The 24,144-nt window shown below is 45.4% G+C and overlaps 1 protein-coding gene across 1 annotated transcript in view; it reads left to right on the top strand.

Moving 5' to 3' along the window:
* The first annotated feature begins 207 nt into the window (after positions 1-207).
* Positions 208-24,144, top strand: part of mmd2a (monocyte to macrophage differentiation-associated 2a) — a 139,618-nt gene continuing 115,681 nt past the window's right edge. The window contains exon 1 of the mRNA XM_078559278.1: positions 208-340. Coding sequence (XP_078415404.1) covers positions 309-340 — 32 coding nt within the window. The 5' untranslated portion in view covers positions 208-308. The remainder of the gene's footprint in view (positions 341-24,144) is intronic.

Here is a 24,144-nt window from a genome sequence, read left to right as displayed (position 1 = left end):
CAGTAAGAAAAAAAGGCGAGGGCTATTTTTTTTTTAATCAATCGGATGGGATTTCTCAAACTCTTGTAATTTGCAGGGGCGAGGTGGTCGGCCAGGCGTTTGAATCCCCGACGAGATGCCACAGAGGGGTGAACTGGAGGTGGGAAGGAGAGACGGAAAGGTCTGACCGAATTGAACTCCCTAAAGTGGGCGCGATGGAGCTGAGAGGGCAGGTCCACCTCCTTCTCTGAGCAGGGATGTTGGAGCAGGCGAGAGCTTGCAGGCACCAGTAATGCTGCTTTGGTCGGCAAAGCCTCACCACCTCAAAAATGATGAATTTTCGGAAGACCAAGTTTGCAAGGTAAGATTATTTTTGAGTTATTTGCTAAATCAAATATATGATATATGTGTGTGTGTTTTAGGAATGACAATTGTCGAGTATACAGTATCTATTCAAATGGTGATCCATTTTGTAGTTCTGCTTTGTTTGAAAAAATGCTGTTTTAAAAGAACACCTTGGCAAATGTGAAGGCGTTTGTGTGACTCTTTCCTTTATAAAGGTACAACATAGCCTCAGTACTTTTAATAGAAAGAAAAGAGCTTGTTTTTACATCTCCGTCAGGTCGTTCCAAAGTGCTTTACTGGCTATGAAGTACATCTGAAGTGCAGTCACCGTTGTAATGTAGGGAACCAGACCGCCAGTTTGCATTTAGTAAGTTCCCACAGGCAGCAATGTGACCATGACCAGATAATCAGTTTGAGTGATGTTGATTGAGGGATAAATATTAACCAGAACAGTGGGGAGAACTACTCTTCTTCAAAATAGTGGCATGGGATTATTAATATCCACCTGAGAGGGCAGATAGAATGTTTCACTTTAACACCTCACCAGAAAGACAGCCCATCTGACAGTGTAGCACTCCTTCAGTACTGCACTGGCATATCAGCCTAGACTTTAGGCTCAAGTCTCTGGTGTGGGACTTGAACGCACAAGCTTCTGACACTTGAGGTAAGAGTGGTATCTACTGAGCCACAGCTGATATACTGGAAGGATATAATCAAACAGGTCAACTGTCTTTTACGTAGCACTATGAAGAAATTTGTAACATGGAAACAGTCCGTCTGGCCTTTGTTGGGTGTTTATCCCTGCCATGAGCACATGCTCACTGTAATCCCATATCTCAATGTGCAGCCTGCCTGATTTCCCATCCATTTGAGATAATGGCTGAAAACTCTGGCACTGCAGAATGGACACAATGCTTTCACCACCCAATAATCCATTGCGCATTCCTAGCATGAGCCACACTGCACCAGGGCCACAAAAGGTAAAATGACTCCTTTACCATGTAAACTATCTGTGTTATCAAGTTAATATAATTTCACATTTAACCTTCCATAGAGAATAGTTTCTGTTTTGGGCATGTTTTCTTTTCCTGAAAATTATCCTTCATTCATAAAACTTGTAAAGGTGCTTTGTCAATTCATTTGTGGCAGTACATAAAATACTTTACAGATTAATTTGGTTGAATACATTACGTAACATTGTAGCCTCACTCCACTTACAGTACAGATTGCTTCTACATTTACATTGTACGCAAACATTTTCAGATACATATAGCCCAAGGGATTTTACTCTGCTTCCAGCCGCTCGGTATCCACTATGATGGGAGGGCCCTAGACTTCCCCATTGAGCCTTTGCAGTAGCTGCCCCAAGCTTCAGTGTGTCCCTCAGTGCGTGGTCCTGGGCCTTGGAATGGCAGTGTACATCACCCAGTTGTGGGCAACCCCTTGCACTGGAAGACTAACAAGTTTCGGGCAGACCAAAGAGCATCTCTCATCGAGTCGATGGCCTCCCAGCAGCAGTTGCTGTTTGTCTCAGTGCGAGGCCTTGGGAAGAAGGCGTAAAACACAGAGCCTTGTGTCACAGAGCTGCCCGAGATGAACTTTGACAAAACCACTGCATCACTCTCCAAACATTCTTTGCAAACACACGTTCCAGAAGGAGATGGGCGATGGACTCTTCCCCGCTGTAGCAGCCTTGAAGGCAGTGTCACTGGGTGTGCATGAAGGATCTGACATGAAAAGCCCTTCTCACTACCATCCAAGCTACATCTTGGTGCTTATTTGAAAGCTCTGGTGATGAGGTGTTTTGCCAAATGACTTGGGTATGCTTAGTTGCTCACCAAGGTTAGACGCATCAGCACTGTTAATTCGAGATAGTTTGCTGCTTTTCACCAGTGGCAGAATGAAGCACTGCGAAGTCAGAGAGAGCAGGGTAAAGTTCCCAACCCTCTGTCTCAATGTTGTGCCTCAAGCAAATTTGTTCTTAGACAGCTTGAAGTTAATCAGTAGGTTCATAAGAGACAATGTTGACTCACGCCCCCAATACCCCGGTTCAGCTGCAATGGTGTGGGAAGACGAGAGATTAGGGGCTAAGATGGTAGGGGTTGGTGCTGTGTTCTCCTCTCCCACTTGCCAGTTTACCTTAACTGAATTCAGGCACGGGAAGACCACCTGTGGCAAGCAGGGGTCTAACTTTGATGGCAAAGTCACATCCTGTTGACATCATTGGGGTGCCATGCCCTTCTAACCACAGGCTCCCCTAAGGCCCGCCTGGTCTCCAATCTGCCAGCAAAAACTAGGAGAAGCCATGAATTCTGGCTGCAGGAAACTCAGGTAAGTTGGAATCAAAACATTAAAAAAAAAATTTCCTCGTAGACCAGCAGGAGTGTCTCCCACACACTCCACCCCACAACCCCACACCTTCCGCAGCACACCTCCCCCACCCCCCACCCTCTCCAATGTTCCCTGAAGTTCATCTTCTACCATTCTGGGAGTTGAATATGATAATGGAGTTGTTGACCAATCATAGCAATTAACCTCTATCAGTCCACCTTCAACAGACTCAGAAATTATGTGAAGAAAACTGCAGAGGTGGAAAGCTTTAGGAACCGTAGGCCCGAAGTCACTTTTTTCTTTCTAATCACTTACCAGCGTGTTAAATCTGAAATTACTTATTTGCTGCACGTATCCCAAAATATTATTTTCCGAAAGAAATAGATCTAATTTGGATTTGAATGAATCAATACTAACTGCTTTTTCCATCTCCGTAGTGAGGCTTTTCCATAGATATACTACTCACTCACTGACATCTCCGCCATTAGATTTAAATACCCTGCCCTTCAAGCAGAGGCTGTGTCCTCTGGCTCAATGGTTCTGGACAAGGTAAAACAGCTTGTCATGGTCAAACATGATCCAGTCCCTTTAGAAATCTAAAAGTAGCAATATATTTATACAATTTCACATATATTTATTATTTTTATATAATTTAGATTTTATTCATAGAAGTCATATATTCTGAATTTTAGAACACCGTTGCAGACAGGGTCAGGTGAGAACTGAAACCCTTGTACCCTTTTCCTTATTGTCCATAATTATTGTGATTTTGGAGAGCAAGGTATTTAGCCACCCCCCCCCTGAAAATCTAAACGCTACATCACTCATGCGCGCGCGCGCGCACACACACACACACACACCAGAAGGATACAGTTCAAGAGAATAGTGCACTTTTACAAGTAGTAAACAAAAGAATAGTTCATACTTCATGGATTTGGATCATCTTAGGAAAAACTGTCATTGTGGGCCCAGCAAAGGAGGCGATATACGTGGTTTCAATAAACTATTGTCATATACCAGGGATTATTGTAGGATTCCCTTGAAGAAATGGATGTTCAGCAGATTGCAAAGTTAGTCACCTGTAGTGTCTTCTTGTCAGGATATCAAGTTTTTTTACAGGTGGGCTTGGAATAGGAGACTTTTTAGATGATATAGTTTCCAGGTTTAAAAAGCCGTGGGTCTACTGCTTTTTCTGCTGCTGATGTCTTGTAGCTGGTAGCCTGTATAGACTGATTGATTAGTTTCTCTCTGCTTCTTGGAATAATAAAAGATTTGGTAACAGAAGCTAGTTTCGGGCATATGATGGCAAGTTTCAGTGCCTTCCATTGTCCACATAATGGGTTGGAGCCAGAGAGATTGATACACAATGGGGGAATGATTGGTAACCCATCAACGTACCAGCTATGAATAGCCCACTGGAAGACCTTATTTGGTATTCCATCCTCACCGCTCTGACATGTCTGACAGCAATTGTTTGTTAGATCTCGTCCATCTAGCTGGTAAGGATGGTCTCTATCCACCTGAGAAACCCATTTACATTTGAGAATTTTCCAGAGGCATTTTCCGACATGATTTAATCTTTTGTGCAGAAATTGTGCCTGACCTTTGGCAAGCATCTTAGCCACGTTGTTAGTGTACATTTTGAAGTAAAAGTTAGTTCCAGAAATTTATTTACTGAATACATTTCATGTTTAAAGGTAAACATAGAACATGCCTTCACTGGACATGACAACACTAACCATTCCATTTATAGTTATTAAATATCATAATTGCCAAAAACAGAGCAGTTACATACATAAACTACATTATACATTTATCTCCTTATCAACCTGCAATGATCAATAGAACATGCTATTTATCTACTAAATTTTAAAAATAATTTTACTCATAAAAAAATCACATGGCCAATTATTAATATCTAGGCTCAACTATCTGTGTATTCCTTGAGGTCAAATAGCAACAGAAAATATTTTAACTGATAGAAGGAGTCACGGGGGCTAATCTTCAGTGGATTGCTGCAGTCAAATACTGTCTCTGGCAGAGGAGAGTGGGCTTTTGCTGTAAAGTCTACTTGACTTTCTTTTCCACTCGATGAAATGAATGACAAGTGCAATTAGTGGTTTTTATATCGGCCACAGCGCCAGTGGCAAGTTCAAAACCTCTCCAGTATCTGCAATTTCTGATAAACCTACTAGTCACATGTACAAAACCTGAAGGAAAAGCCATCTGTAGGCCTGAAGAACATTCAAAGTCTCCTTACATAGAATCACAGAACCTTTAGAGTGCAGAAGGAGGCCATTCAGCCCATCAAGTCTGCACTGGCTCTCTGAAAGAACATTCTACCTAGTCCCACTCCCCTGCCTCATCGCTGCAACCTTGCACATTCTTTCTTTTCAGATAGCAATCCAATCCCCTTTTGAATATCTTGTTTGAACCTGCCTCCACCACCCTCTCAGGAAGTTTCTTCTAGTTTCCAGCCGCCCTCTAGGTGAAAAAAAAATCCTCACATCACTTTTACTCCTTTTGCCAATTATTTTGAATCTGTGCCCTCTAGTTCTTGATGCTCTCTTGAGAGGGAACAGTTTCTCACTATTTATCCTGTCCATACCCCTCAGGACCTTGAAAACCTCTATCAAGTCTCCTCTAAGCCTTCTTTTCTCCAAGGAAAACAGTCCCAACCTCTCCAATCTATCCTCATAGCTACAGTTCTTTATCCCTGGAATCATTTTCGTGAACCTCCTCTGTTCTCTATCCAGTGCCTTCACATCTTTCCACAAGTATGGTGCCCAGAATTGGACGCAGCACTCCAGATGAGGCCTAACTAGCATCATATACAAATTCAACATGACCTCCTTACTGTTGTACTCAATACCCCTATTAATAAAACCTAAGATACTATATGCTTTATTAATTGCTCTCACAAAATGCCCTGCCACCTTCAATGACTTATGTGTATATACACCGAGGTCCCTCTGTTCCTGCACCTCCTTCAGACTTCCTCCCTTTATTTTTTCCTGCTTAGGACAATTCAATACATCTCTAAAGGGACACTGTTTCATGTGGACAGCAGCATAATATTTACGCACTGCATGGTATAATGCTTGTTGTTTTACAAGACTGTATATCACTTCCTGTGAGCTACACCATGGGAGAGCTAGTAGTATCAAAACATTTTGCACCTCGTATGTGTCCATCACACACCAGATGAAAAGTTTTAATATGTCGCACTTTGCTGCACAGAGCCAAAACAATCTTTAAAAAAAACAAGATAGCTACTCACTGACCTTGAGTGTCAAAGTTACATTTTGCTACCAGTTTAGAAGTGGCTACATTTGCATGGATTTATCTATTAAGAGGAGGAGTTTTAGAGAGAGGTCAGTTTAGCAATTAAACACCACAACCATGACCCAGACCCAGACTACCATGTGTAACATTTCCTGATCCTTTCTTATTGTTGACAGTTAACACATATTTGAGTCATCAGAAGTAAAATATAATCCATTATGATTCAACAACAACAACTTCTATTATGTAACACCTATATGGTAGTGTTAGGTGAGCAGATCTTTGTGCGGATCGGAATACAGGCAGCAGACTTATGGATGAGCTGAAGATTATGGAAGGTGGAGGTTGGGAGGCTGAACATGAGACCATTGGAGTAGTGAAGTCAGAAGCTGACAAAAGCATGGATGAGGGTTTCAGCAGCAGATGGACTGAAGCAATGGCAGGTATGGACAATGTTGTGGAGATGGAATTAAGTGATCTTTGCAATAGAGACGACATGAGGTCAGAAGTTTAAGTCGAAATGAAATAGGGTGCTGAAGTTGCAAGCAGTTTGGTTCAATCTGATGCAGTGGCCAGCCAATGGGATGGAATTAATGATGGTGTGAGGGATCTTGTAGCAGGGCCTGAAGACAATGGCTTCTTCCCAATGTTTGATGGGGGGAAATTATGTCTCCTCCAGGATTGGATGTTGAACAAACAGTCAGGCAACACAGAGGCAGCAGAGGGTTCTGTACTGTCTGTAGAAAGATGGAACTGGCTGTCATCGACATAAATGTGGAATCTGATCCCAAGCCATCAGATGATGTCACTAAGAGGCTGAATGTAGACAATAATGAGGGGGTGGGACAAGGATTGGTACATGGAGATAAGCGAAAAGAAAAGAAGACAGGACTGTAGACGCTGTGGCTATGATCCTGTTGGTAAGAGTGGAATCAAGAAAGGGCAATCACACTGAGCCAACAATGGAGGAGAGACATTGGTGTGGTCGATCTTATCAAAGGCTACAAATGGGTTGAGAAGGGTCAGGAGGGATAGTGCACCTGCAGAAGTTAAGAGAGGGGACAGGCGAGAAACTAGGGTAAGATGCAGTTCAGGGCCAGGACATGGGGAACAGCCTTGAGGGATGTTTGGCTTGGTGGGTAAGGGAAAAGAGGGGATGTAGCAAAGGCAGCTGGGTGAAAGGTTTCAATCTTAGTATCAAAAAGCCCATAAGCTTCATGTACTTGTTGGAGGGGGCAGCAGAGAGGGACCTAAGGAGATAGTAGGGAGCGGAGAAAATAAGAGATTATTTTTGCTCTTCGGGATGATTCTAAAGCAGTGACAGATTCAGTGAGCAGGCAGGAACCACAAACATATTGCTTTCTATTAAGGAAAGTTTTTGAGATAAAATCTTCCTGTTGTGTAGGCAGTTGTCTCACTCTCTGGTTGAATAATGTTATTATGCTGACCAGTTCGTCATTGTGCTCTGTTTACATGACGTGAATAATGCTTGTTTCTTTGTTGACTGGTTCAAACCAAGACAGGAAAATCAGATAAATTATTATGACATGTTTACATATAGCAGATGTCTCATCCGTTAGTTTATGGTACCAAGGATTTAGAAACAGCAAGTTCCCCTGGGGGTATATTTTACTCCAGTCTCTAATTTGAGTGAGATGTCGAAATCCTTTTTGTTAACCTTGCACCAACTTTTTATGCTGACGTTAGTGACTGGATTAAATTGGGCCATCTGGGTAGAAACAGAGCCAGAACATGGATCAACTAATGACTACTAGTTTCCATGATTTGACAATTGCTACTGCTTTTGTAATCCAGAGGCCAGGTCAAATAACCCAGAGAAAATTGATTCAAATCCCATCTTAATAGTTTGAGAATTTTACTTCAATTTAAAATGTTTGTAAATAAAAATCTGATATCAGTACAAAAGTGACCATGAAGCTGTTGAATTTTCATAAGAAGCCAATGGGTGTGATAATGTCCTTTAGAAAGGAAAGGTGCCATCTTTACTCAGATAAAAGCAAAATACTGGGAATGCTGGAAACCTGAAACAAAAACAGAAAATGCCAGAAAACTCAGCAGGATCTATGGAGAGAGAAACAGAGTTAATCTTTCGAGTCCATATGACCCTTCTTCAGAGCTCTGAAGCACTCAATCAAGGGTCACCACAGCCAAAGGTAATCTGAGATGATCACGCACTTTCCAGCCATTAGTCTTAAATTGGATTTGAACTCAAACCTAGAACCCATTGGTTCACTGTGCATTAGGGTTGCCTACCATCCAGGCTTGTCCTGGAGTCTCCAGTAATTCAGAGCTCTGAAGAAGGGTCATACGGACTCGAAACATTAACTCTGTTTCTCTCTCCACAGATGCTGCCAGACCTGCTGAGTTTTTCCAGCATTTTCTGTTTTAGTGCCATCGTTACCCAATCTGGCTGATATGTCCAAATCAAAGTGGTTGACTCTTAAATGCCATTTGAAGTGCCCTGGCAAGTCTCACTGTTATATCAAACAGCTGGACTGCAAAGCTTCAAGAAGGCAGCCCACCACCGCCACTGTCGTAGGTCAACCCTGGATGAGCAGTAAATACTATTTTTTCCACCGGCACCTGCCAATCAAATTATTAGTTTATTGAATAGTTTGCCCAAAAATTATTTTCGCCTTTTTCCCTGTCTTTCCCTCATGTTACAGTTATGAGCACTTGTTCTGGCCTCCAGTTCATCATCTGATTTTTCCAATCTTCAGGCTGGATTTTATGGCCCCCAGCTGGGTGTATTTTTGGCACTGGGGGGTGTGAGGGGGCGGGGGGGGCTGCATCACATGGCTAGCCCACCATCATGTTGTGTGGCTAGCCCACCATCTTCCTGCCCACCCCCAACTCGGTTCCCATAATACAGGGGGTGGATAGGGCACCCATTAGCTCACCCAGCCTTAGGCCTATTGAGGGCCTTAAGTGGCCAATTATTGCCCACTTAAGACCTTCAAACTGCCTGCACTGACATAAAACACTGGACAGTGGCAGGCGGGAGAGAGTGGGAAGGCTGTTTTCTAAACAACTTTGTGAAAAGTACAAAAGGAAGGAGGGCACATCATTCTGGGGGTGCTCTGTATGCATTGGGTGCATACCACCACCCACCCCAAGATGTTGCCCCCTCTTTGTTTCTCTCCACCCACCTCCAAAACCCGAAAGCCCCACCCCTCTTGCCCCCCAGCTCCCCCCGCCACGCTCCCCCCCACCCACCCCCATCACCAGGCTCCACAATCCCTCCCCGTCCAAAACCTGAGGCTTAGTTCTCTCTGGTGGCCATGTTCTCTTCATCCCGAGGCCTGCTTGCAGTCCCAGCAGTGCCTGCAATTGAATTTGAGGGCGGGACTTCTTCCCACTGAGGGGCGGAAGTCCAACTCTCAGGTACTGTAGGGTGCCGGCAGTGTGTTATCATTGCGGGGCAGCCTTATTTAAAATCAATCAGTTTGGAACTGTTAATTCAAGCCCGAGGTGTGAAACTGGGTGATGAGCACTCAGCCAAGGGTCACCACAGCCAAAGATGAACTGAGACCCACACATGCACTTTCCAGCCATTAGCCTTAAACTGGATTTGAACCCAAACCTAGAACCCATTGATTCACTGTGCATTAGGGTTGCCTACCCTCCAGGCTTGTCCTGGAGTCTCCAGCAATTAAAAATTAATCTGCTGTGAGCAGCCCCGATGAAAAATCATAACGACATTAAAAATAATTGTGTGCTTTTTTTCATTTTCTTTGAACATGTTCATTTATTAGTAGTAAAAATATTGGAGATGGCTTTAAAAAAAAGGCTGTTTGACTGGGCAGGGCATTTGGAGGCCATGTGCACTTGTCTGTAAAACTTCACCAACCCCATCAGTATAACTCATGTTTGAAGTCTGCAAGATAAGTGGAAATCTTCTTCACACTCTTGATGATCTTGGAAACGTTAAAGGAATTCAGCGCATTTTAAACATAAAGCCTTTTGTCTCTTTTCTGAAGTAAGGAAGTACATAGGAATCCATTCAAATTCACAAACTTTGTATGGAGTTTTTGCAGGCCTTTCAAATCTCTTGAGACCAGTTTGCTTATTACCTAATCTTCTGGCACTCGCTCGTTGGCAGCAGTGCATGTATTAACATGCATTGGACAATTCACCAACAGCACCCCACAGGAGAATTGGGCAAAGCAGCGCTGACATTTCACTCAAATTAATCACTTTATTGGAAGAGAGACCCATCTTTCCAGTCTTTTGCTGTTTTTAGAAATGAACATGTTCAAAGAAAATGAAACACAAGAATGTGTTTGTCCTTGTGTGCCTAAATAATAGCAGGAGCCTTAGTTTCTTATACACATCTTTTGTAAAGGGACAGATGAATTGCTGACAAACAGAAATAAAGGGCTATGATGTGATAGTCATAACAGAGACGTGTTTGCAAGTTGGCCAAGGCTGGGAACTGAATTTTCAAGGGTATTTGACGTTTCAAATAGGTAAGAAGAAAGGAAAAGGAAATGGGGCAGCCCTGTCAATAAAGGATGAGATCAGTACAGTAGTGAGAAATTATCCTGACTTGGAAGATGACATGAAGGGCTTGTCTTATGAGGAAAGTTTGGGCAGGTTGGACCTGTATCTGTTGGAGTTTTGAAGATTGAGAATGACCTTATTGAAGCCTAAGATCCTGAGAGAACTTGACAGAGCAGATGCTGAAAGGATGTTTCCCCTCTTGGGAGAGACTACAACTAAAGGACACAATTTAAAAATAAGGGGTGTCCCATTTAAGATGGAGATGAGGAGAATTTTTTTCTCTCAGAGGGTTGTTAGTCTGTGGAATTCTCTTCCCCAGAGAGCAGTGGAGGCAGGATCATTGAATATTTTCAAAGCTGAGTTAGATAAATTCTTGACTGACAAGGGAGTCAAGGGTACAGGGGGTAGTGAGGAAAGTAGAGGTCAAAATCAGATCAGCCAGGATTTCATCAAATAGCAGAGCAGGCTCAAGGGGCTGAATGGCTTACTCCTGCTCCTAATTCATATGCTTGTATGTAAGATCAGATGTAGAATCTGCTTTAGTGGAGATAAGAAATACCGAGGGAAAGAATTCACTGGTGGGAGCAGTTTATAGCCTCCTAAAAGTAGTTACACTGTAGGACAAAGTATAAATCAAGAAATAATGAGGACTTGTAAGAAAGATAATGCAAAAATTGTGGGTGATTTTAATCTTCATAAAAATTAGACAAATCAAATTGGCAAAGGTAGCCTTGAGGACAAGTTCATAAAGCGTATTCAAAATTGTGGAACCAGTCTGGGAACAGGCTATTTTAGACCTGGAAATGTGTAATGAGACAGGATTAATTAATGGTCTCGCGTAAAGGATCCTCCAGAGAAGAGTGATCATAAAATGATAAAATTTCACATTCAGGTGGAGGGTGATCAAGTTGCTACTGAAACTAGTGTATTAAAATTAAATACATGCAAATGCAAAGGTATGAAGACAGAATTGGCTAAAATAAACTGGGAAATAACTTAAAAGGTAAGACAGTAGAGAAGCTTAGCAGAAATTCAAGGGGATATTTCTTGCCTCTCAACAAATATATTCCATTGAGAACGAAAGACTCTAGGAAAAAGATGAAACATCTGTGGCTAATTAAGGAAGTTAAGGATTGTATCAAATTGAAAGAAATGATGTATAAAATGCTGCAGAGATTTTAGTATGCCAGAAAATTGGGAATATTTTAGAAACCAGCAAAGAATGACTTTTAAAAAAGTGAAAAATTAGAAAATGAGAGTAAAATAGCAAGAAATATAAAAAAAGACAGTAACCTTTCCTATGGCATCTTATAGAATGACTACTGGAAATTTAAATACACTACAGGCGGAATTTTCTGTGCCTACTGGCAGCGGGTGTGATAGGTGGCGTGCATGGACAATACGGTGTGATCGGTTTCACGATGGCTGGAAGGCAGGTCGCGATCGTCTGCTCAGCCCACTGACGGCAGGGAGCTCATTGTAATGCATCAGCATATCATTAAAAGGCCATCCCGCCAGGCTCTTGGTTCCCACCAGATCGTCTGTCCACATCGGCGGGCAAGCATACTGGCATGTTTCACAAGAGCACACAGGCGACATGCACTTGGCAGCCTTCACTTTGGGGGAGCTGAGGTGAGTGAACAGCATTGTTTTCCATAGCTTGCCAGGGTCGCCTGTTGTCTTGCAGGCTTCAGGGGCACCAGGGGGCCTGGGTGAACTGCCACCCTGTCACGGGGGCAACTATTTTCAGGAGGGTTGGTGTCCGGGAGCAACTGCTGCCCAGCCTCTGCGACCACTTTACTGGACCTTAGAGCAGTTGGACTACACACGTTGTACAATCTTCTCGCCAACACTGGCCATGTAGCAGTCCCTGCTGGAGGCGTTCACATCCCCTTGAAATCTCAGCATCCTGGTTTGGACCAGTGTCCCCCATGTCTCAGGTTGACAGGGCAGCCATGCAACGCACTCATCTCTGGCCATCCGAGGGGTGACCAGCACTCTCTTGGAAGTGTTAAGGGGCGGTCACACAGGGCCAGGAAAGGTGCTAAGTACAGCCATGATAACCATGCCTCTCTCTCTTTCATGCTGCAGGAGGACCACATCAGGAGCATGGATCCTGGTGACCTAGCTGTATGCCCGATGGCCTACAGAGAGCGAAGAAGATGGAGAGAGAAACTGAGGCTCCTGGCCACATAAAGGCAGGAACAGCAACCTCATGAAGAAGGCGCAGCAGCGACAGCGAGCCATGGCTGCTCGGCACCTAGTGACACCCAGGGTCTGTAGACGCCGCCTGTCATTCCTGCAGGTGACCGAGAACCAGTGTCGCCAATGACTGCACATGTCTAGGGACCTGGTTGCTCACATCTGCCACTTGCTGCAGGACTTGGCACCAAGGGGACATGGAGGGGATCCAGTGCCAGTGGCTGTGAAAGTGACCGTGGCGCTCAATTTCTGCGCCAGTGGCTCCTTTCAGGGCTCCACAGGTGACCTCTGTGGGGTATCACAAGTCACCCACAGATGCATCCATGAGGTCACGGATACCATCTTCTCCATGGCACACAACTTTGTGCATTTCGCCCGGGACCGGGACAGCCAGGATGCAAGAGCGATTGGATTCGCCAGGATCTCGAGATTCCCACAGTGCAGGGTGCGATTGACCGCACTCATGTGGCGCTCAGGTCTCCATCGCTGCATTGGATGGACTTCATCAACAGCAAGGGCTTCCACTCACTAAACATGTTGCTGGTATGTGACCACCAGAAACGCATCCTGCAGGTGTGTGCATGGTTTCCAGGGAGTGTGCACGATGCCTACATCCTCAGTTGGTCACAGATCCCTGGAGTCTTCCAGGGTCCACAGAGGCTGCAGGGTTGGCTCCTCAGGGACAAGGGCTACCTGCAGAGGCCGTGGCTGATGACACCCACGTAGCGGCCTCAGACTGCAGCAGAGAGATGCTATAATGAGGCTCATGCTGCAGTTCACAGCTTGGTGGAGCAGACCATTGGGATGCTGAAGATGCAGTTCCAGTGCCTGGACTGGTCTGGTGGAGCCCTGCAATACAGTCCACAGAGGGTGTCACGCATCATTGTCGTCTGCTGTGCCCTTTACAACCTGGTGCTGCAATGGGGAGAGGAGCTGGCTGAGGAGGAGGTGGTGGAACTGCACGTCTCCTTTGATGAGGAGGACACCGATGGGGATGATGGTGAGGGGGTCCTTGGAGACGATGATGACAGGGATGAAGCTCTCGCACTGGTCAGATGAGGCAGGCGGGCTTGGGAGGCCCTTATAGCCGCTAGATTTGTGGAGGATGATGACGGCAAGCAGTGAGGAGGCACCATAGATACTCACTTTGTATTTGTGAACGTTTGACTCCAGTCTGGCTTATGGCAGCGTGAAAACCCTCTGAGAATGCTCCTGTCATAGAGACGCAGCGGAGGCCTTAATAGTTGCTCGATTGCAGGAGGATGATGATGACATGCAAGTGAGGACACTCCATAAATCTTCACACAGCCTCTGAGAATGTCTGACTTCTGTCTGGCTGAGGGCAGCTCGCTTGCGCTCTGTGATCATATCATAGAGACGCAGCCATGAAATTTAGAAGCATCTGATGCTGTGTCCGCCTTCAACACCTGAGCCCTTCAGGAGCTGGTGCACAGCATCAGTGTCACAGATGCTGAAGGGATGGGGGGGCCAGACCCTCTTTAAAGGTGCTGAGGGCACACTGAGAGAATGAGGGAACTCTGTGACGCCTGCCCATGACATTCTGGCAGCAATGACAAGCACCATCGAGGTGCAGGCATCAGTAATGTTTCCAGTGAGTGTGAGGCCGGACCATCACTTTGGTCTGAAGGCTGCACAGAGCACAGGGAAGAGGCCCTGGACTGAGACACCTGCATTTAGCTTGTGCAGAAAGGTTTCACATCTGAGAGGCAAGAACACTGCTCATCAGAACAAGGAGCCACAGGCAGGGAGACATTCTTGAGAGTTTATTGACAATAGTGAACAGTGTGTACAAGTGATCAACATCCGTGCCTAGGCTTTGCAGCTAATTCTCCTTAACTTTCCTAACCCTGCGTCTAGGTCTTGGTGCTCCCCAGACATCCACAGCGGGAGTGGAGGCAGCCTGCTGACTGTGACACCCTGTCTGTGACGACTTTGGCGGGCATCCTCTGGAGGGCTGAGACCTGGAGGGCCCCGCCCTGCTTTCAGGGTCCTGTTTTGTGGCAGACACCCTCCTCGGCCTGTGAAGCTGGAGCTGCTGAGGTCACAGGAAGAGGGGATTCGGATGGGCCAGTCACTCTGGAGTCTCCTCGGTGGATGGGCCCGGAGTGTGCCCGCCTGCTGATCCTCCTCTCTGTGGGTGCCCGTGGGCCCCTGGCTGACTCCTTGAGGGGAAGGGGTAACTGGAGTGAGACCGAGCTTCCCCAAACCCCTCGTGCGTACACATTGTTGTAGGCCAAATATGGCATCAGCAATGGAGTTGAGCCCACGCAGCAGTACAGGAGTGACATCCTGGACCACAGCCTCCATGGCAGCCGCAATCCTACGAGTGTTGACCTCAGTGCGTTGGCATGCCAGCTCTATCACCTCAGCCTGAAGGCGGATGGACACAGACTACTTCAGTATCTGAGGAGTCATGAATGGTGCTGAATATTGTTCGTGATGATGCACGTTCTCAATCTGACCTTATGATGGAAGGAAGATCAATGGTGAAGCAGCTGAAGTGTCCTAGGCTCACCAGTGAGCCTATCAGCAGCAAATGCAGGAGAGGAACAGCCTGTGATTTCAGGAGCGGCGTGAAGGAGGGTGGCCATGGTGCTTTCTCTCCCTCACCCTCCCGTGCAGGCGCCTGCCCTCTGAAGGGGCACTGGGATCAAGATGGTGGAGCAGGCAGAGGAGGCCACAAGGAACAGTAGTCAGAGCGACAGTGCCTATCTGCCCGGCCCCCCAGGGCAGCTGGGGTCTTAGGCAGGGCGGAGTGAGGAAATGCATCTTGACACCTTCACAGCTGTCCAGAATTCCTCTTCAGCAGGAAAATGTCCAAACTTTCTGGACCCAGGTGGGAGTGAATGAGCCTGTGGGAGTGAGTATGTGAGTCTGTGTATGTGTGTGAGTGAGTGAGTGAGTGAGTGAGAGTGTGACTGTGTGAGTCTGTGTGAGTGAGTGTGTGAGTCTTTGTGCGTGAGTGAGAGTGTGTGTGTGAGACTGGGAGTGAGCCAGATGCACACACACCCTTACCCTCCTCCTTGTCCCTCCTCAAAAACCTCACCACAAAGCTGGCTGAGAGAGGAGGAAAACCCAGGCTGGAAGGCAACCTGCTTCTGACACCCACTTTTGTATGAAATCCTCAGAGGTCAACTCGGAGTGTGTGCCACCAGAGGCAAACGCAAGGTTAGTTAAACGCTCGGCCCCAAGTCCTCACCCTTGGAGCCTAGTCTGTCTCTCTAGCTCTGCTTCTTAAGTAAAAAGGTAAAAATGGTTTTATTGGTTAGCTCTGCTGCTTGGCACTTTTTATTTTTATTAATTACTCTTTTTTAAAAATAATCAGTTTATTGCTTTGACAATGATTGTTATTTAAATTCATGTTTAACTTGGGCCAAGCCTTACCTTTCTGAACTTGCTCATCGGCCCCTTGAGTGAGAAGAAAATTGAAATTGGCCCTTCATACAAAAAGGTTGGCCAACCCTGACTGGAGGCTTTCAGAAAAGGTTCACTAGGTTGATTCCTGGGATGTAGGGGTTGTCTTATGGGGAAAGGTTGAACTTGTTGGGCCCATACTCATTGGAGTTTAGAAGAATAAGAGGTGAGCTTTTTGAAACTTATAAGGTTCTGAGGGAGCTTGACAGAGTAGATGTTGAGAGGATGTTTGCTCTCATAGGGAATCGAGAATAGGGGGCACAGTTTGAAAATAGGGGCAGTTTAAACAGAAACAAGGAGAAATTTTGTCTCTCAGAGGGTTGTTAATCTTTGAAATTCTCAACCCCACAGAGCAGTGGAGGCTGGGTCCTTGAATATATTCAAGGTTGACTTAGACAGATTTTTGACCGACAAGGGAATCAAGGGTTATTGTGGGGGGTAGGGGGAGGCATGTGCACAGGCAGGAAAGTGGAGTTGAGGAAATCAGCTATGATTTTATTGAATGGCAGAGCAGGCTCGAGGGGCTGAATGGCCTACTCCTGCTTCCATTCTTACGTTTGTATCAAGAGATATGGAGCTAAGGGAAATGAATGGAGTTGAGGTGGAGATCAGCAACAATATAATTGAATGGTTAAGCAGGTTCATGGAACTGAATAGTCTACTCCTGTTCCTAGTTTCTCCTAATACCAAAATTAATAGTTTATATAATAGTTAAAGCAGTTGTTACAATCAGTTACAATAACTAAAAGAAAGTACAAAATAGTTGATAAGGTAAGTTGAGGGAATGGGTTAAAACATTGAACTACTTAGCATAAGAGGAAGAGTATGTGAAAGTATTTTGGTGTCCGGGTGGAACCTCAGTTTCCTACGGATACCAAAAGTAAAATGACACCACCATGACAAAGGGCACTCAGATTGACTGGGCAACCCCACCTCTTTGTGGCAGTTTTCCCTATTTGCCTTGCTTTGTGTCACTGCACCAAGCAGGTCCTTTGGAGGTTGAAGGCCTTTGGATAACGTGGAAGAAACGTGGCTTTGTACGTGCAGTTTTCATGCACAGAAAACTCTTCTGCTTAGTAACTAGCCTGATATCCTGGTGTCATTTCAAATTAAAGAAAAGACCACCCGCATTAACATTTGACTAGCACAGTGAAATGTGATTAAATTGGCATTGATTTTGCTAGCTAAAAATATACATTAAATTGGGATATCCATTTAGCCAGCGTAACATTGAAATTAGTCGATGCTGTTCAATGCCCAGGTGCAAGTGTGAAAGATGTAAAACAAGGCAATTTTATTTCATAAAAATGTGAAAACCCAATGAAGAAATTTGAAGTTGATTTTGCAGGAGTTTTGCCTGAATGCTTGTGGACTGTCTATAATAAGGACACTAGCACTTGCTTGAGTGTTTTCCCATTGAATTTGGAGGATGTGGCAGAGACGTTGCTGATGCAATTTCTCTCGTAGGTGTCACTGCTACTCAGTTCGGGTCTCACTGCAGTACAGGAGCACAAATCCAAGCAAAATGTCGAGCATAGCACCAGGAACTCTTCATTGCACTCACTGGCCTGACCAAAGCATTTGACTCAGTAAATTGCAAGGCTCTGTGGATTGTACTCCAATGATTTGGATGTCCAAGAAACGTCATCATAATCCTGGAATTGCTTCAGCCATGATCATGATGAATGGCGGAGCAGGCTCGAAGGGCCGAATGGCCTACTCCTGCTCCTATTTTTTATGTTTCTATGAGATGGCTGCAACTAAAAGGCTACAGTGAAAATTGTACGAATGGACAGTCCCAATTAATGGTCACCTGCAAAAAGGGAGCACTTATTGGCAAGTGCCAAATAACTTACAACTAACAGATATAAGCTGCATCTTTGATACCACAGACACTCGCAAATTGTGAACTATAGACAGCGATTGATGCACTGAGTCTGTTTACAATTCAAAACATGGTCAGTGCAAGGTGGCAACGGGTGAAAGATATGGCTCCTGTGGAACGGGGTGCTCTTTACCCAGCGTCCATAGTAGCAGGGACACTGCTCTGTCTCTAGAATTGAATGTTTGCCTGTCAGCAATAGGGAGGTTTCTCTGCTGCTATGAACAGAACTCCCCATTTGACAGAAGCTGGGAACTGTGCTGTGCAATACATTCCTCACTCCACTAGTACGTCAAGTACTGATGAACTCTGAACATCTCCCTATCCACCCCCAGCACTTCAAACATTAGCAGCGGTGGCACATGGAGCTAGGGGCTCCCAGGACATTGATTTCCCCCCTCCCCAACCCCTGCTGACCCCTCCCCCCAGTTGGAGGTGATCTCCAAGGCACTCCGGCATGATAGCACCCACCAAGCCCGGTGTAAGCTGCCAATCCAGCAGATTCCCAGCGTCAGGAAATCCCTTCCTCAGTGGAGAAGGGCCACAGGATGGCAATGAACTGGGAAATCCAAGAAACAGAAAATGAATTGAAATCACATCCTGCTGGCAGGGCTCCAGAATTAGACACAATCCTGGGCGAGGATGAAAAAATGAAGGAGATAAAACCAATCCCAGGGTATATACACAACAAAAAACTACTGCGGATGCTGGAAATCCAAAACAAAAACAGAATTACCTGGAAAAACTCAGCAGGTCTGGCAGCATCGGTGGAGAAGAAAAGAGTTGACGTTTCGAGTCCACATGACCCTTCAGTTGACGTTTCGAGTCCACATGACCCTTCAGGGTCATGTGGACTGGAAACGTCAACTCTTTTCTTCTCCACCGATGCTGCCAGACCTGCTGAGTTTTTCCAGGGAATTCTGTTTTTGTTTTGCCCAGGGTATATAGTTCATCCAGTTTACTGAACATAGGTACAAAGTTGATGACCATTTTGAAAATATGGACATGCAAAAAAGGACACCTGAGGAAGTCCCTTATGTGTCCATAATTTAAAGGTTTCACTTTATTGGCTACTGTAACCAAATAATTTATCATTAATTACACGTTAGTAAAAATGATTTTCTGTCACAAGTACAAGAAGAGGGATTAAATCTGACTTTGACAGATTAATAATCAGCAGGAGTCCAGAACAAACAGAATTTTACTCAGAAGCAGCAGTGAGATCAGTGGGCTGGATTTAATAGAGGCAGTGGGTGTCTCACTCACTGGAAAGCTGGCAAGGGACCACATTGCCTCTCCTCGGGAAGGCGTGTCACATCTCGTGCCAATCAAGCACTTGACAGGCCAGTGCCAGGCCTACCCCCAGGACCAAGGCCCCTGGGGGTGGAAGTCCCGCCCGTCAAGAGCAACTTGGGAGGCGATGGAACCCAGCTGAGTCCTAAGATTGTTGCTGGATCCCAGGCCAGAGGCAGGTGATGGTGGGAAGGGTGTCACAGGGTGGGGATCATGGGGGAGGGGTGGAGAGAAGGGATAGTAGCAGGGTTTTTTAAAATTCTTTCACAGGATGTGGGCGCTAATGGCTGGGCCAGCATTTGTTGCCCACTCCAAAGAAGGTGGTGGTGAACTGCCATCTTGAACCACTGCAGTCCATGTGGTGTAGGTACACCCACAGTGCTGTTAGAGAGGGAGTTCCAGGATTTTGACCCAGCGACAATGAAGGAACGGCGATATTTTTCCAAATCAGGATGGTTTGTGACTTCGAAGGGAACTTGCAGGTGATGGCGTTCCCATATATCTGCTGCCCTTGTCCTTCTAGGTGATAGAGGCCACAGCTTTGGAAGGTGCTGTCGAAGGAGCCTTGGTGAATTGCTGCAGTGCATTGCATAGATGTTACACACTGCTGCCACTGTGCGTTGGTGGTGGAGGGAGTGAATGTTAGCTTTCAGCAGGTCCCCCTCTTCCCAATGCTGGGTCCCTCAATCAAACACTGAGTGCCTTTGAACAAGGGAGCTCCCCCTCACCAGGAACCTGCAAAGAATGCTAAAGGGGTTTGCTTGTTGTGCTCCCCACATGGTGAGCCCCCCCGCCAGCCACTAGGTTAATACTCATGGTGGCAGGATGAGACCTTTAAGTGGGCATTAATTTCCCACTTAAGGGTCTCAATGGGTGGCAGGGCAGGAAGGACGACCATGGGCCTTCCTGCCATGGACTTAATTGGGGTGGAGATGGGAAGACAGCGGGGTCCTCACCCCCCACCCTCCCACCTGATTAAATACCCCACCCACTCAGTGTTACTGAGCCAGTAACCCAGGAGCAGTGACTTCCAGTGTGGGATACTGCTCAGCCTCAAAACCAGAGTTGTGAATCATATTTCACAGGCTGGTTGATGTATATTCAATAATGGCATCTGTCTAAAATAATTCCTTTCTCAGTTATTTGAGAAGACATTTTTGGATTTTAAATTGAGTTATATGCAAGTGGTATGCTTTAATGTTCCCCTTTAAGCCACTCGAGTGGCCTCTCACCCTGCCAGAGTTGACAAGACATTATTTTGAATCATTCCCAAACAGGGATGACATATCAAATTTAACCCAGGCCACCTCAGCCCAAATAAAGCTTGATTATACTGATAGATCACAGAGCCAGGTTCTCTAATGTACTGGAAGCACAAGACGATAGCAAGTCTGCCAAAAATCACTCAGCTAATTCTCTCAAATGTAGCTCTCAGGAGGGCTGTGGGGGGAGTGGAGACAAAGAGAAGATGAAATAGTGAAAGTTAATTGGGCACAAGCATGAAAATTGTCTGTCCCTGCATCCATATAAGCATCTAAAGATAAAAAAAGTAGTTTGCATACTTCCTGGTAAATATAATGTAACAGGTCACATCACATGATTGAGGAGCCTTGGATACCCTAGACCTGAGCTGCTTGTTAAATCTTTCTCTTTATTGAATGGAAGACCTTGTCCTTGTAGCATCTTTCAGTATTCTACAAGAGAAATTTCTGACAATTAGAAGTAATTATAACTCATGGGGTTCGGTCTATCACTGTTCTAAGACAGGGAGTAATGAGCACTCATCTACAAAATGCTGGAGGATCCAAGGGAACTATGCCCATTGATTTGGCCAATTGAGAATTTATCTCCATTTAAAATATACCAATTTTCATTCCATGAGGGATAGCTCTGCACTTCCAGTTATCAATTCCACAAGAATAGCAGAGACTGGGGCTTTCCTGTGCCTTGTAATGTCCCATTCCTTTGTTATCTCTCAATGCAGCTGTCACAATGCTCTTCACCAGCCTCCAGCCTTGCACCCTCCATAAATTTGAGTTCACCTGAATCTCTTGTTGCCTGTATCCTAATTCACACTAAGTCCTGTTCACCCAGCACCCCTGTGCTTGCCGACTTATATTGACAGCCTGTCCAGCAATGACTTGAAAATTCTCATCCATGTTTTCAAATCCCGCCATAACTTCAACCCCCTCTTCTTTCTGGAACTTTCTACAACTCTCCAAGATTTCTGTGTTCCTTCAAGTCAGGCCTCTAGCATTTTTCTGTTTTTCATTGCTCCATCATTAGCAGTTGTGCCTCCAACTACCCAGATCCTATCTTTGGAATTCCCTCCCTAAATCTATCCGCATCGCTACCTCAATCCTCTTTTAAAGCATTTCTTGTTGACAATGCTTTTAATCACCTGACCTAATATCTCCTTACATGGCTTGGTGTTTTGTTTGTCAACGCTCCTGTGAAGCTGCTTGGGCCATTTTCCTATGTGAATGCCGCTCTATTATTAGAGATTTGGTTTCTTTTTTGCTGCTGATTTTGCTGTGTTTTAGCATTTAAAGGCCAAACCCCATAGCATTGACATGAGCAGCCCATGAGTTTGTTCTCCCTAACTACAAACTCTAGGGCCTGGATGTCCTGGTCCATTGTGGAGGGAACGGAAAATTTGGAGAGCCAACCAAAAGTCCATTGACTTTCAGCAGCACCAGAAAATCCCGGCCACAACGGGGCTGGAAATTCCGGCCTAGGGGTCTGAAATCATCCACAATCTCAGGAGTGTGAACATCTACCAGTGACTTCTTTCTGGTTTGATGTTCGATTAATGGTACACCTGTAAAATTCTTCAAAATTATTTGATGCAGTTAACTCAGATCTCATTGAACTTCTGCAGACAACAGCCCTGCTTCCACCAGTGATTACTTCAGGCTGATGAAGTTCATCAATTAAGCAGAAAGTGCCAATATACTATGACAGAACCCTCCTGTTTCAAAGAGACTTGCTTGTGTCAAAGCTTAAAACCACATTGTTTTGAGCGAAGTTTTAATTTTAACTCGAGGAACAACCAATTCAACAGCCAAGAGCTTGAAGTGACCCATATTTTGAACTAACCTCCAGTTACCAGCTCTCGCCTGAGATGGAGGCATGCTCTTAGTGAACTAACATTATTCATTTCTGTCTGGTTTGGTGGTGGAATATCTGCTTGTGGCGATGTGCATTTCCACAAATTAAAACTAGAGTTCCTCCCGGCCAAACATCATTCAGCCCTGAGACTTTTGTACCTGCCCAGCAGTGTTGGCATGCCACTGTATCCCCAGCCTATATGGCAGGCTGGGCACTCAGTTTGCCAACAGCCAGGAAAGAAAGCCCCTCCAATGCCAGAATTTGTCTTTACTGTCAGACTTGCTGCACCCACTGCAGGTGGTGGTAGAACTGACCTGGGTCAGTCTTCCAAAGATGCCATTTTGTTTCCATTACAGCACTGCCACTAAAGCCACGGTGGTTGTCAGTGGGTTGGAGCCTGAGTGGTTAAGTTTCCTCATATTGCGACACATGTAACATCATTGATGCATTCCCAAATACAAAAGTCTGTGTCATATGATTGGCGGAATCTTGTTGAGGGGTCTCGCCTGACCGTTTGAGTGCTGTTTAGCTTAATCTAGGGCTACCTATCATGAATGTGTATGTGCTGTGGTTCATTTGGCTCTTGGGAGAATATTTATTTTTGTAAATGCAAAAATCTGCGGATGCTGGAAATCTGAAACAAAAACAGAAAATGCTGGCAAAACTCAGCAGGTCAACTCTGTTTCTCTCATGCTGTCAGACCTGCTGAGTTTTTCCAGCATTTTCTGTATTTATTTTTGTGTCTGATTATTTCTCACTCATTGGTATGAAGAAAGTAACCTCAAAATACTTCGGACTTATGGGGGAGAATTTTCTCCCTGTCAGGTGGGCGGTTCGGGAGGGGGCGCGGGCGGGCGTGTAGCCGATCGCCACCTGCGATTGGCTGCGTGCTGCCGTTTTGCGTGGGCTCCCTGTGCGGGCGGGGGGAGGAGGGAGAGTCGGGGCCTGCGCTCTTTTGCACATGCATGCGAAAGAGCACTGAAATCTCCCTGAGGCACGGAGCTGCCTCAGGGAGATTACTTGGCTTGTGGAAAATTTAAATAAAGAAAAAAAAATTAGTCAGACATGTCCCCTCATGTGACAGTGGGCTGGGACATGTCAATGAATTTTAATAAACATTTTTACTAAATTTATAAATACTTCATGAAGCCTCATCCTGCCCGTGGATGAGATTTCATGATAAATGTGAAGGCCGCCTGGGCTCTTCACCTGCCCGCCAACCTTAAGGTTGGACGGGCAGTCCTGTTAATTGATTCAAGTGGTTTTTAAATGGCCTTAATAGGCCTTTGACAGTTTGGTGTGTCCACAGCCAACTCCGGTGCACCCGCTGAACTAAAGATCGGAATGATGCGCAGTGATATCGGGACGCACGCCCGATGTCACCGCGTGTCATTTTACGTGTCGGTGAGCAGGGCCTGTCCCCACACGCCCACCAGAAGATTCAGGCCATAGTTCCCAAAACTTTCCAACACTGCAGTTTTTCCTCACCTCATGTCTGCCTTTATTGTAGACGAATTGATAGCTATGATTGGTCAACAGCTCCATTGCTATCCTATTAGTGTTCATTAATGCCCATAAGGGAAGGAAATCTGCCGTCCTTAACCGAAAAATCCTATATGTGACCCGCAATTTCATTTACTCCTAACTGCCCTCTAAAACGACCTAGCCACTTAGTTGTATTCAGGAAGGCGACTGATCACCATTTTCTCAAGAGCATTTAAGGATAGATAATAAATGTTGGCCTTGCCATCAGTGAA

This window comes from Cetorhinus maximus, chromosome 15 (assembly GCF_964194155.1).
Source record: "Cetorhinus maximus chromosome 15, sCetMax3.hap1.1, whole genome shotgun sequence".
NCBI lineage: Eukaryota > Metazoa > Chordata > Chondrichthyes > Lamniformes > Cetorhinidae > Cetorhinus > Cetorhinus maximus.
The sequence above is the reverse complement of the archived record's forward strand: the minus strand, read 5'-3'. Positions and strand labels throughout refer to the sequence as shown.